General features: G+C 44.6%; 1 protein-coding gene across 4 annotated transcripts in view; it reads right to left on the reverse strand.

Annotated features, from left to right (window-relative positions):
- Positions 1-13,967, reverse strand: part of MYO5B (myosin VB) — a 143,753-nt gene that overhangs the window by 37,902 nt on the left and 91,884 nt on the right. For all 4 annotated transcript variants that reach the window (XM_031507268.3, XM_031507269.3, XM_085566994.1 and 1 more), the window contains exons 18-21: positions 10,468-10,579; positions 8,872-9,083; positions 6,955-7,111; positions 4,062-4,301 (exon numbers count right to left, since the gene is read on the reverse strand). In XM_031507268.3, the coding sequence (XP_031363128.2) occupies positions 4,062-4,301; positions 6,955-7,111; positions 8,872-9,083; positions 10,468-10,579 (721 nt within the window). The remainder of the gene's footprint in view (positions 1-4,061; positions 4,302-6,954; positions 7,112-8,871; positions 9,084-10,467; positions 10,580-13,967) is intronic.

Raw genomic sequence — 13,967 nt, forward strand, 5'->3', positions numbered from 1 at the left:
ATTAATGTGACTTGTAGTTTCAGGAGTGTTTGTAGTATTCCTTTTGCATTTTATCCTGCTATTCCTGGATCCCATGCCTGCAGAAACCTGGAGTGACAACACAGAACTTCATCTTCAAGCACAAGGAGCTCCAAATTCTAGTTTTAAGTCATGTGCCACCTCAGCCATCCTTTCATTTGCTCAGGTTTTCACTTCAAAAGCACTTAGCACTGATTTTCTTCCCAGTTTTGAGAACTGAAAATTCAGCAGACTCAGCTGATTTTTGGGCTTCAAATCAAAGTCAATGGTCACTGTGGCCAATAAAACATCATCATTATTAGATACCCATAGGCCAAAGACCTAGAGCTTCATTAAAAGCCTACTACAGAAACTGTGCTGACTGGGTAGATAATCTTGGTACCAAACGAACCATTTTGAAACTTAAAATGCATTCTGGTTTTTAAAGTCTGCTCTGATCATCCTTCTGGCCCCTCTTAAGGTGACCTCCCAAAGCACCCCCTCTCACTGGATCTCAGTGCTCTGAAGCAAGATAAAGACGCATCTCAAATGAAAAAACAAGTAAATGAGGCATATTAACATTTTTTTTCCTTTGCTCCCTAGTAATGAATTATTAATGAACATCAAAATTCAGCATTCATATCAAATAAGGAAATTATAATTTCTGTATGACCAAAGGCATTTCATAGAATCCTAGAATGATTTGAGCTGGAAGGGGCATTAAAGCCCATTTCACTCCACCCCCTGCTATACAAATACAAGATAAATGCACAGGAATGGTTATGGGGTTTTTTTATTAAAAACTACTGACATGAGAGAGCATTTACTGGGCTGCTCCCCACTGCAATCAGATATTGCTCAACAGACCCTGTTAAACTTGAACTTGCTTTATTATCAATCATTATCCAGCCCTGTAGACCTAAGACAGTCCTGGTTTCAACTCAGGCTCTGTGAAAAAACCCAATTTATTTTGCTACCAAAGGCAGATGAAACAATTTCATCAGCTTGTTACCCAAACTAGTTTTATTCACAAAAATGCTCACAGAGATAGTAGTGCTTACAAAGAGAGTGTAGAGAGCTCACAATGCGTCTAAATATTGGCTTGCAAGAACATGCAATACTAAATTAGGTACATGCATTGTAAGTGTCTCAGGCAATTCCAACAAACAGATTTAAAGAAAATTACCTGAAGGAAAAAGAAAAAAAAAACAAAACAAACACATACACACACACCCCCACCCCCCTCCCCCCCCCAAAAAAAAAGAAAAAAAAAGAAAAAAAAAGGAATTGGTCCAATGTAAATAGAAAAGAAAGTGCTCCAGTGAGGATGTTTTGCAGCAAAATCCCTCACCTGATTTAAAAACCTAATTAAATTATTCCAGTTACAGATGCCAGAGCATCTGAGCTGAGGCTGACATACAATAATAGGTTTTCATGTTTTCAAAGAAAGATCTCTTCCTTAGGGGCACATGGAGAATTGCATCTCTACTCATGCATGAGCTAAAGTAGCAGAAATAGAAACATTTTCTTCCACAGCTACTCAGAAAAACCCAACACAACTGCAGCTTTCCAGGTTACCTACTATATGCTTTTTTTCTTGTAAAGTTAATTGGTATTTTCAAAGGTTGTGTTTATAGATTAGCAAGGACTGAAAGCAATATCCTTCAGGGAAACTATGATACTGCAAATGCACCGTGCCAGAAAAAAGATTCAGTGCACTGAAAAGAGAAATCTACTTGAATGGTGGTCCTTAGCACTTCCAAAGCATCCCAGGGAAACCTGGCAGCCCTGGAAGGATGGTTAAATTCAGCTTACTGGACAGACCACCACATGTAACCCAGCGCAGGAATTCTTTCCTGCAAAATCTACACAGAAAGCATCAAAGAAACTCCTACAAAATAGTCTGTGGAGAGGCTGAAGGAGAGCAAGATGAGCTCAAGACCATTATTTTGCCTGGTTAAAAGCTCTCCATGACTCCTTTCCTAAAGCAGATCCTTCTGCTGCCTTCAAAACCCATGACAGCAAAGCCAATGTTAACCAAATATTGTTTTTTTTCCTTTATTGTTCTACTGCCACACTTTTCCTAGCAAGGAAATAGGGAAAAATACAAACTATAAAATATCACTGATGTTCCAGTGTCAAGTCCAGCTGCTCAACAGATCCATCACTGATGTACACACTCATAGCATGAGTTCAGCCCAAATTATCTTGATCTGGAATGACTCTTCCTATTCAATTCCACCAAAATACCTTCTGGACGAAAGGTCATACCAAACCTTATTCTGAAAGTTTCCCATTCCCCTACTGCTAGCAAAATCTAAGTATGGAAACAGGCATTTTAAAATTAAACACTGGGGTCTGGAAGCTGGATCCTATTGCAGTGCAGTTAATGCACTGCAGCCAATTAACAGTGCAGAGAGGGTGACCACATCAATGCAAACCCCAGTGTGTGCTGACCCTGCACTGTCTGAGCCAACACAGAGCCACCCCCAGCACAGGACTGCTCCTGTCTTACTGGGGTGGGGAGATTTCAGGTGGTGAGAGAGACGTGTGGGATGGACAAGGGTCTCTGACAACATCTCAGAATGATAAACTGGAATTACCAAAAACTGGTGCTACAAATAAGGGGTAATCCCAACTGAAGAGAATGTTCTCCTACCTGTAAAAATTTGGTTTAATGGTACAATTGGATGTGAATTTCCCTGTTGATATTAGTCAATACAATTATGTCCCACTCCACATTTCTTAAGATCACCCCTCAATTCCTTGTACAGCAACACAGAAGGTATTTAACAAAGTAATTTACACACATTAGTAGGTGAAAAAATTATTCTGCTATGTTTAGAAAGTCAAACCATTCTGCAGCTTATTAATGGCAAATGCCTACTGATGAAAACACCCCTGTGATCAAACAGTCACTGTAAGGTCATTAACTCATGCCACACAGGGATCTGTCACATCACACATCTCACTCCTGTTACTCCTGGAGAGTTGTTGTGTCTAGCAACAAAAAGTAAAGTATTTACCCAAACTGCTGTTTATCTTCCAGTGACTGTGACTGCCAAGACACAAGGCTCACAACACCAGTGGTGGCACACACTCTGCACACTCAAAAAGCACAGCGGGGCAATTCAGCCTCAGACCCATGACTGGATCCCATGTGGATTGGGTTTTCAAGCAACACTTTCCAAAACTGCCATTCTATTTTCCCCCTCTGAGCCCTGCTGGGCAGTCCCCGCAACAATTCCAGCGCAGCTCCCTGAGCTCGCCATGTCCCACCCTTACAAATGCTCAGCTGCCACCAACACTGTGGGAACCCCGGCCTTATTCTGGGTTCCCATGTGGTGCTGAAATTCCTCCTCCAGCCCGTGCTTCCAAAGAAAAACTGTGCAGGCTCTTGCTGTTCGGTCTCAAGGCAGTTTATTGTTAGTTATCTAACAGATTTTGTTCTCGGGCTGCGGCTGTTTGATCAGCAGCCCAGGCAGGGATGCACACACACCCTGACATCCTCTCTGTCTGCTGTCTTCTCCTTCTTCTCTCCCACCTCCCAGGGCTGCTGCTATCTTTTATATGGTACATCACGTGTTAAATATTTATAGTTTTTCCCCAATGCCTATTACCTATGTTACAAGATGCTTTTCTACTCTAAACCAATCCACAAGTGCCAGCATCACCAAAAACATGGAGGCAAGGAAGAAGAAGGAGGAAGAACAGGATCAGCCCACTTTCCTCCATCTTAGAACTTCTGATCCCTATGTACAAAGTAAAAAAACCCCTGTACAGGTGCTAAAACCCCCCTGTACAATACTAAAAAAATTTCCCCTCTACTTTGTAATTACTTTTACTATCCTATCTAACCCTTTGTGACTGCTTGTTCCACCTACGAAGTTGGTAATTCATTCCATGGCTCAAACTCAAACTCACAGCTGTTTTTCAGCTGTCTGCCAGGGTCTAAAATGCCTCCGACCAAGGCCTGGAACCTCTAAAAATGTCTGAGAGACATTTTGAGTTCCCACACAACACGACCCTTCCCAGACCGCAGGGAAGGGCAGGAAGGGGCGTACCTGCTCATCCACCTTCCTCTGCAGCTGCACCACCTTGTTCTCCATGCCGATGTTGAGCTTCTTGAGGTGCTGTACCGAGCGTGCCTCGATGCGGAGCGCCTGGAGCTGGCGCCGGGCCTTGAGGCGCCGCCAGTGGCTCTGCAGCACCACGGCGGCGGCCCGGGTCCGGCGGAACCGCGCGCGGGCCAGCCAGCCCCGCGCGTACCTCTGCAGGATGGTGGCCTTGTGCTCCATCAGCATCTGCGAAACAGGCACAACGGGGCTGTTAGCAGAGGGAGGGCGTAGAATTGTGGAGCCACGGATGGTTTGGGCTGGAAGGAACATCCACCATGGGTGGGGACACCTGCTACACCAAGCCCTGTCCAGATTGGCCTTGGAAACTTCCAGGGGTCCAGCTGCTCTGGGAAACCTGTGCCAGGTCCTACCCACCCTCACAGCCTTCCCAATATCTTCTCTAAATCTACTTTCCTTCATCTTAAGGCCGTTCCTGGAAGGTCACTCTGGTTTGGCTACAACAAACATTAAACACTTCCCAGACTTCCCTGGGAAGGGCTTCTCCTCCAAGAAATGTCCTGGCAGATGCAGGTGCTGATGGCTGGAAATAGAGGATCTGGTTTTGCACCCTCCTTCACGGACAGGCACTGTTCTCAATGGATGCACCTCTCCTAGGAGCCTGCTTGATCCCAAAATAAAGACCTGCTTGGCCCGTGACATGAGGGGATTTTATCCTGGTTGTGAGGACTTGGTGGGAGCAGGTGACATCTGGGCTCAAGTGTGACTTCGTGGACCACCTCAGAAGGGTACTGAGATCCACCAGAGCCACAGCTCCAGAGCAGTCACTGACAGACACACCAACACTTAACAATGAACTTACTGTCCCCTCAGCATCAAACACCGCCCACACCACAACAGATCTGTAGATTTTTTTTTCCTGTGTTCTGCCTCTGCATTATGATAATTTTCGCTGCAGATAAATTCTGTCCTGATGGGATTTCCTATCATGTGGATAACCTTCAAATAAAGCCATGAGTCCTTTCACTACAGTCTGCAGCTAGTTCTCTAGCACGGTTCAGTTCCTAGCAATTTTTATCTGTTTTCATGAAATTTCTGGCATGTTTGCATTGAATTTCTTCCCCAAAATTTACAGCTATCTTGTCAGTCAGTGGCAGTTCAATTTTGCTCTCTAAAATTGAAGGCAGACATTTGAAAGATACAAACAGCATGTTGTTAATAGCTTCCTTATGCTTCAGTCTGCTAAGGAAACAAATAGAAGAATTTGAAGATTACAAGACATTTTATTGCTATTAGTTTGGTTAAGTTGTCTCAGAAAAGGTTATCCTATCAGCTCCTCTTACAATTATTTTGTTTCACCCTAAGGCTTTCTTTGCAGTTGCAAATTTTAATTCAGAATAAAGGGATTGTATGAATTTAGGATACAGTAAGAATGGCTGTGAAATGAGCTTTGTATGTCTCCAGCCTTGGCATTCTTAAATGGGGAAAGATAGGGATGCCCAAAGAGGCAGAAGAACTCCCACAGCATTGCCTTGGGGACTTATTTCAGCTTTATAGATAAATTTTGGGTGGACACCCTCATCCTACAGATCATCACCCACAGCCCTGCATCTATTGCTGAACATGCACTGGAACAAACATTTATATCTAAAAGCTATACCCAGATGCTCCAGAGATTAAGGATGTTCAGATCAGAGAGGCCTGGCCTTCAGCCAACTTCCACACCTTGTTAAGATTTGGGCGGCCTTGAATCTCAGGGAGTTTAACTGCTGGACCAGCTGCCTCCTCTGCAGAAGCTTCCACTTTAAAAAATAGATGCTGGAACAGCAGTGACAGCACAAATTCCTTATCACCAACTGCTGTGTCTCAAAGGACAGCCCTGGTCTCTCTGGGAGGTCACCAGGTGTCCAGGTAATTTCAATTATTTCCAGGAACAGGCTTTTCCCTCTTGATGCTTCTCATTTCTTGGAGTAGCCCCACAACCCAGTTAGGCACCAATTTAGGTAACTACCAACACAGTGCTGGGTCTGAGGAGCAGACAGAAGATTCTCCAAAGCTGTTCTCAGTTTCCTGACAGAGAGTAGCTGGAGAAAGACTTTAGACAACGGATGAGGGGACAGCACACAGGGAATGGCTCCCACTGCCAGAGGGCAGGGACAGATGGGAGATTGGGAATTAGGAATTGCTGGCTGTGAGGGTGGGCAGGCCCTGGCACAGGGTGCCCAGAGCGGCTGTGGCTGTCCCTGGATCCCAGGGAGTGTCCAAGGCCAGGCTGGAGTGACCTGGAGTGACTTGGCATAGTGGAAAGTGTTCCTGCCCATGGCAGGGGTAGAATGAGATGATCTTTATGTTCCCTTACACCCAAACCACCCCAGGATTCAATGATTTCTCACTGTATCACTGCTGTCATGAAGCTCTAAATCTTTTGTGTCCTGCTCCAGGTTTAACACAGAAAGCTGAAGGAGAGGCCTAATTGGATATTTTTATCAATAAATTACTTATTATCTTCCATGACTGACCTTCCTTGTCTTCCTACCCTACCAGGAAGAGCCCCTGCATGCAGCTCTGACATGCACTCAGTGGGATGGGGATGGGGAGGTTTCAGCAGAGCATAGGTGAAGACCACATGGCATTTCCACATCTCCACAACACCTCCTGGCAGCACAGTGATCAGCTCCATTTAGCTGCTCTGCTAAGCTGCTGCTGCCAAAATGTTTTTTTGCTTGCACAGCTTCAAATAGCAAAGCTCACCATCACCCTCATTTCTCTGGCAACGACAGGGGTTGTCAGCTTCACAAACATCAACACAGCCACAACAAACACATCTCAGAAGTAAACATAAAGGTTATTTCCTCATGCAAAGAGCCTCCTGGAGGTGTACCTGGTGGTAAATCCTCCTGACAAACATGCCCCGAGCAAAAGCCTGGATGGTGAGGGTGGCGCTGCGGACCCTCAGGAAGGCCCGGCGCATCCGCAGCATACGGTATTGCTTCTGCAAGATGATGGCAGCCCTTGTCCTCCTCAGGTGTTCAAAAAGCCTGAAATGCACAGGAGGAGAGTAAGCAGGGAAAACAAACTCCACTTTTTTCTGATGCAGCAAGGTTTAAATCACGGGGAGAGAAAAACCTTTGGTCCAATGTGGCTTGATGGTATTCAGGAAAGACCACCCCAAGAGCTGGGCTAAGAAAGCCTCCATGCTATCAGACAGCAGCCATGGAACCCAGGAGCACTGGAACCACAGATCAACACACCTCATTGTTCCCAAACAGCATTAAACCCAAGGATTCCCCAGGTTTTCCTTGGTTTGAATTCTCTGCTTTGTGCACTGGTGCTAACCAGCACCCAGGTTGGCTCCATCACTTCCCTGACTATAAAAAGCGCACTACTGACTCAGTGAGAACAGCAGCAAATTGATTTGACATTTAAACTGGTGTGCACTGCTTTGGCAACATTCCTGAGCAGAGCCTTGAGCCATTCACAGACAGTAAATAATGAGGGATGTGGTCAACTCCGTACCATGTTGCTCCAATTCTCCAGCTGAACTCATGTTCAATTTGCTGTTACACTGGTTAATAAATGCCCATAAATCCTCCATTAAATTTGATAATTAGCTTGTTTTAATGGATTTATGATTCATTTATTGATCTCAGCATGCAGCATTATACAGAAATTTGATCCACTTATTTTATTTTGTAAAAAGCGTATCAAAACTAAGAGCCACATCAGATTGGTTTATATATTCCTTTGATTGCGGCAAATGGTTTCTCATTAGGACCCACTGAGCCAGGGCTTCCTGAAGAGGATAAGCGATGGTCTGTCTCAAAAAGAGACAGTTACTCAGTTGCTATCCCACCCTACAATCCCTGCGCAAAGAGAGAAGCTGAAAAATTATGTAGAAGAAACTCTGCAGCAGCTGGTTCTTCCTGACACCAATCCCTTTCACAATCACAAATAACACCACAAAGTCAGCTAGTATCTCTGATGTTCTTCTGCTGATTTTCTGGCTTGAAGAAGAGCCACAAGAACGAAGGTGGCCAGTGTGTTTGGATGCTGTTCCATTGCTTTGCTCCTCCCTCACATCCACGTCACAGCTGCCACCAGCAGCCCAGCCTCCAGCAGAATGCTACCTACAGAAACCCCAGCAACCCACTGACACAAGGGCTCCTGCACAGGAAGAGTTAACATTAGGCTCCTTTATTATCTACTGTACACAGCCACCCTGACAGTGATTTGGAGTGATTTTCCTCATTACAAAAATATAGCCACTCAATCCTGAGAACTCCCCCTGGACATCACGGAGACACAAACCTTGTCCCTGCAGGGGAGGAGTGCATACCAACTAGGCAGCCCTTCCCTGGCTGATCCAAATGCCCTTTACCAAAGGCACTCCCAGGAAAACATTAGTCCTGTGAAACGCTTTCATCTAAATCCTTCAGAGCACTGTAGTCACTTCATTATAACCAGATTGTCTGTTTTGACCTCAGCCCAGCACCTAGAAATTAAACTAATGTAAATATGCAACCAGTTTGAGGCAAAAAGTTTTGATCTCTTGCCCCGAAATAAAGCTAGATAGAAGGGCCAGAAATAAGTCCCAACTTTAGAAACTCTCATCACAGTGTCACCCACATGCATATTGCACATCTTTCTTTCAAGCAAGCAAAGCATTTCCGAAGCTCCTCACATGAAACCGCCAAGTTTAAGTTCTAGAAGATGCAAGAGATTGAAAACCCAGGTGGCCAGAGGTGTTGTCACACTTGAGTTCCCAGCTGGCCCCTCTCTGAGGCTGCCCAGGACCCACCTGCGTGCCAGGTGCCCACGGGTATAGCACTGCAGGGTGAGGGTGGCTCGTCTCAGCCTCCGGAACCTGGTCCTTTCCAGCCAGCCCCTCACTGTCTTCTGGATCATGATGGTGGCAGCTCTGAACTTATCTGCCCGCAGTTTCTCCAGATATGCCACCTGGCCTGAACGGAAAAAGATCTTGGTACGGCCAAACTGGAACTTGTCTGGATCCTTTTCAAAAGCATAAAGGAAATTACATTAAATTGAGGCAAACATTATTTTTTCTTTTTTGTTTTCAGTCTAAGTTGATCAGTAGATACAGAGTAAAAACACCAGTTTGAATCAAATTTATCAACCCACATCTCTTCTTAATTGGGTAATGAAGATATTATTAGACTCCAACATATTGGATTATTAAACTTATTAGACATCAGATATCATTAGCCTTACTACACCTGACCATCTATACAGTCATTAAGGAATGCAGCACTAGGACTCAGTCTTAAACTCCATATATTTAGGCAAATTTTGAAGGGGTTTTGGGTTGGGTTTTTAGTGTTTTGTGGGTTTTTTTGCTTGGTTGGTTTGGGGATTTTTTTGTTGTTGTTTGGTTTTGTTTTTTTGTAGTGCAGGAATTTATTTAGGGTTTATTTTATTTTGAGTTTTTTTGTTTGTTTGTTTTTGGGGATTTGGGGTTTTTTGTTTGTATTTGGTTTTTTATTATTTGTTGGTTTTTATCTAAATAAAGAAATCACGGAATCACAAAATTATTTAGGTTGAAAGGGACTTTAAACCTCATGTATATCTAACCCCCCCTAAAATGGGCAGGGATGCCTTCCACTACTCCAGACTAGAAATGCAGCACCAGAGCACTTCAAGAAAAATATTTCTTTCTCAAAAATATTAATGTTTAGATCTACAAAGTCATACATGTGGTGCAAAAGGCTCTGCAGCCAAGGGTAACACTGGTGCACCTGTCTAAGGTGCTGTGCACATTCTGAGCCACTCAACAGCAGGAAACCTTTGCATGCACATTTGCAATTTAAAAGTGATGCATACAAGCAGGCAGTAAAGTTTGGTAAGGTGAGGCATCAAAACCTTCTGATTCATTTATGGTAAAAAAGCCCCAAACTGCTGGATATTTTTTCAACACAGGGCCACTGAAAGTCTTCCATACATGAAGATAAGGCATTTATTGCACTTTTCCCGTAGTCATTTGTGCAAAGAGTCATTTAATGATTGACTAAGGTTCATGATATTGTCTCTGGGTGGACCCCTGAAATGTGCTCCAGCTGTGGCCAGACAAAACCATAAGGGAGGGATGGGGGGACACATTTTTTAGAAGTGGCCAGTCATTCATGTCCAGGCAGTAACAGCAAACTCTGGACTTCACCAGCACTGAAATTATCTGCTCCTCTTAACCATGTAATCCCATGTCCCACTTGCTCCTGCCACCTCCCCACAAGACTCCCTCATTTTGGGAAAACTCCCAGGCTGCCTGGGGTGGAGAAGCACCTGCACGTGCAGCAGGTGAAGCTGGAGCAATTTCAGACCACATCAAAGCCATCAGTTCTGTGCTTTTAAAATCCCTGACAAAGCTCTGGTCCCAGCTCACCTTAATGAGGTCTTCCAGCAGGCTCTGACAGATCTGCTTCTTGTCCTTCTTAGAGAGGTCTCTCTTGTTCATAAGCACACGGTATCTATTGAAAAAATCAGGGTAGGACCACCTGAAAGCAAAGCACATGCTGGGTTAATCTGCATGCTGGGCACTGTTTCACTAAAATAAAGTGCTTGGAGCTGTAGACAAGTCAAAGTGTGAAATACTGCAAGGGATTTCTCACCACTACCCTCAGCATGGACCAACTCCAAAAGGAGCTATTCACCCCCAATCCCAGCCTGGCCCCAGTCTCAGACACTGAATGACCATATCAGGGCCTTTCTAGCCTGGAACAGAAAGGCCACAGATCACCCTGTTTTCACCCCTGATGTGCTTCCCCATCTGCTGCTCTTTGCCACCCAAATGCAACAATGCTGTTCCCATCAGAAAGGAGAACCTAACTTTGGAGAAATCACAGATCTCTTGACTGCTGAAAAATAAAAATTAGACAGCAACCTTGATAAAGTTGTAGAGAATTAATCAAATAGATATTCTTTGGTTTTTGTGTTCCCAAACTCTGCTGAATACTGATTTCAATCGACTCCCTAATTGCTCCATCTTTAGGTCTATGACTGACACCCTTCAAACAAACACAAAATCTTTGTCTCTGGAAAGACAAACCAGCCCCTTGAAAGATGCCTCACTGTCTCCAGCAGCAACGTTTCCAAACAAGCAATGCTAATTGAAGGAATTAGAGCACTGTATCCTGCTGCTAGAAATATCATCTCCTGCTGCTGGTGATAGATGTAGAGCCAGCAGACTGCGACTGAAATTGCTTCAGCATCTGCCAAGTTTCAGCCTTCTCTAAATTAACACAGTGAGTTATAAACCCCTCAAAACCTGAGTTTTTAATTAACACTAGCCTTTTCCCAGCAATGTCCAGAATGATCATTGATATTTCAACAAAATACGCGTAACAATCATCAAGGGGAGACTGGAGAGAATCGCAGAGGATTTGATTTCTGCCCTCACTCAACAAAACCAGCTGTGGGCCTGATCCTTACTGCAGGGATGCTCTGGCAACCAGGAGGAAAACAAACTGTGAAGAGCTGCCATACAGAAACATCCTCTTCACCCACAAGCCCCATGCATACCTTAACTTTTTGTGTTACTGCACCAAGTTCTTCCTATTTTTACACTTCCAGGGATTAAGAGTGCGGGAGGGAAAATAAACTGCAAAGGACCAGAGCAATGCTTGTGGCCAGTTTGCAGTGGTGAGGCTGAGCGAGACTACCTGAGCAGTCACAGCTGCCAGCTCTACAAAATGCATCATGAAACAGAATAGTTCAGTTGGAAGGGACCTGCACCATCATCTATTCCAGCTGCTGGTATCTCTCACGAAACACCTTGAAGGCTGGAAGCTGTGGCATTTTCTAAGACAGGCATATTGCTGATTTCAAAACACAAAACCAACAGAGTTTGTGTCACTTCAGAAAAGGGAAAAGGAAAGCAAATGCTTTTTTTTTCCATTAAAAAGAGTGCAGTAGAAGGAAATGTTTCCAAAGGAATGAAGAGAGCAAATGGGGACAAAAGGTGGACTGGTAAGCCGCATGTAACTCCTGCAGGGACACGCAGCACCCAGGACACAACTAGTAAAGAATAACTGGCAAAAACCAGAATACCCTTAGGATTGCACCTGAAGCCAAAGGTAAAATGGAGAGCTCATGGGGGCAACTGTGATGAAAGGATTTTCCTATGTCAGAATGCTCAGATTGGCTCCAGAACAGCCAGATTTAATGCTGATTTAATCTCTGTCTCCATGGGCTAGTCCTGAGGCCAAGCAGCTAAGGCTACTCATCCTCAAATAACCAAAAGTACAGGATTACCACCAAAAAAACCTTAGATGTCAGCTATGGGAAGCTCCCTCTGGGGTGAAAACTGAACAGAAAGATTATGCAAGACTACAAGCTTGTGTCCTGTAAGGTTTATCTTAAACTTGCTTTCTTTTTGCTTTCCCAATGCCTCCATTTTATAATTACATTTCCCATTTTGCGTTGTGCAAATAAAACATGTTTTCATTTTAAGCCCAGGGTTTACACAGCTCCAAATCAAACCTGAGAGGAGAAGCAGAGCATGCAGAGCCCGAGGCATCCAGCCAAGCACACAAGGCTGGCTTGGGTACTGCTCAAGCCAGGGAAAGCTTGGGAGGGTGGAAGAGAGAAGGAGAGAGTATTCCCATTATCCTGCCAGAGTCAGCTCAGGCATTGGCATTATTAACTGCTGATATCTGGACTAAAAAAATCACCCTGCAGGTGCCACCCAGGCTCTTCAAGCAAAGAGCAGATGGTGAAGAGGCAGAATATGAAACTCAGGGCACAGGTCTAAGCTGGGCAGAAAGCAAAATCCATCATCTTCCAGGACCACGGCAGAGATCCCACAGCTGCTCACAAACAAGAGTCAGACACCCACAGGAATTCCTTAAAAATAGATCATAGGTCACTGCGCAATGGGTCTTCCTCTAAAGCCTGTCATTCTCATTTCCCAAGGTGGCAAAAATTGATTTTCCACATCCATCCTTAATAAAAATGGCTCACTTTTCAGGAGTAAGTCTCACATGAGACATTGGAAGAGTCAGGGAATACACTCCCTGGTTTCTGCCGAGGTGTTTATAGGACTGGTGGCATCTCCAGTCCCACAGCCACATCTCCCAGAGGTTCACAGCCCCACGCTGAGCCCCAGGGCACAGAACTGCCTCACTCGTGCTCTCACCACTCTCTGATTTATCAGGAGATGACAGCCCTGACACCACACTGCTCCTGTACTATTGTCCACGGGGCATCAAGACAAAATCTGTGCCACACCAGGGCTCAGTCAGCCCATGAGGAGTTCCACTGGGATATTTGCCATCCTAGTTCACTGGCAAAAGAAAGCTGCAGGTGTTCATAGGTGCTGCTGCAGAATCCTCCCCGGAGAAAAGAACAATTAAAGTACTCAGGTTTAATGTAACATGCCTCATTGAACCACTCGAGGCTCAAAGCTGTATAAAATTTCCTTACAACTATGTGCTCAGAGAGAAACAAACATGATCCCTCCACCCTGCAAGGGAGATTTCTCCAGTGCAGAAATACTGAAGCTCAGTGCTTTGCTGTACACACACTTTTAAAATTATTTTTCTGCACATACATATTTTCTTTTTCTAGGTACAATGTCTTCATTTCAAAAGGGGAAAAGAAAAAAAAAAACAAAACATGGAAACAAAAAGGCAAACTTAACTTGTACTTGCCAGGCGACATGCTGACTCCCAGCAAGAGACAAAGGATGTGCTGTGTTACCCCACAGCTTAGCAGGTCAGGAAATACTATGGGAAGGGTACAGCTCAGTTCAGCTTGTGGACAGGTGTCAAATAAAAAACAGATTTTGGGTCCTTGGCATGCTGCCACACAACACAGAGCACGGGAAAGCCTCAGTGCTGAGGGCTGGAAACCACCAAGGGACACTAAATAAATACAGCTCCATAT

The sequence above is a fragment of the Lonchura striata genome, chromosome Z, assembly GCF_050655825.1.
Source record: "Lonchura striata isolate lonStrDom1 chromosome Z, ASM5065582v1, whole genome shotgun sequence".
Classification (NCBI taxonomy): Eukaryota; Metazoa; Chordata; class Aves; order Passeriformes; family Estrildidae; genus Lonchura; species Lonchura striata.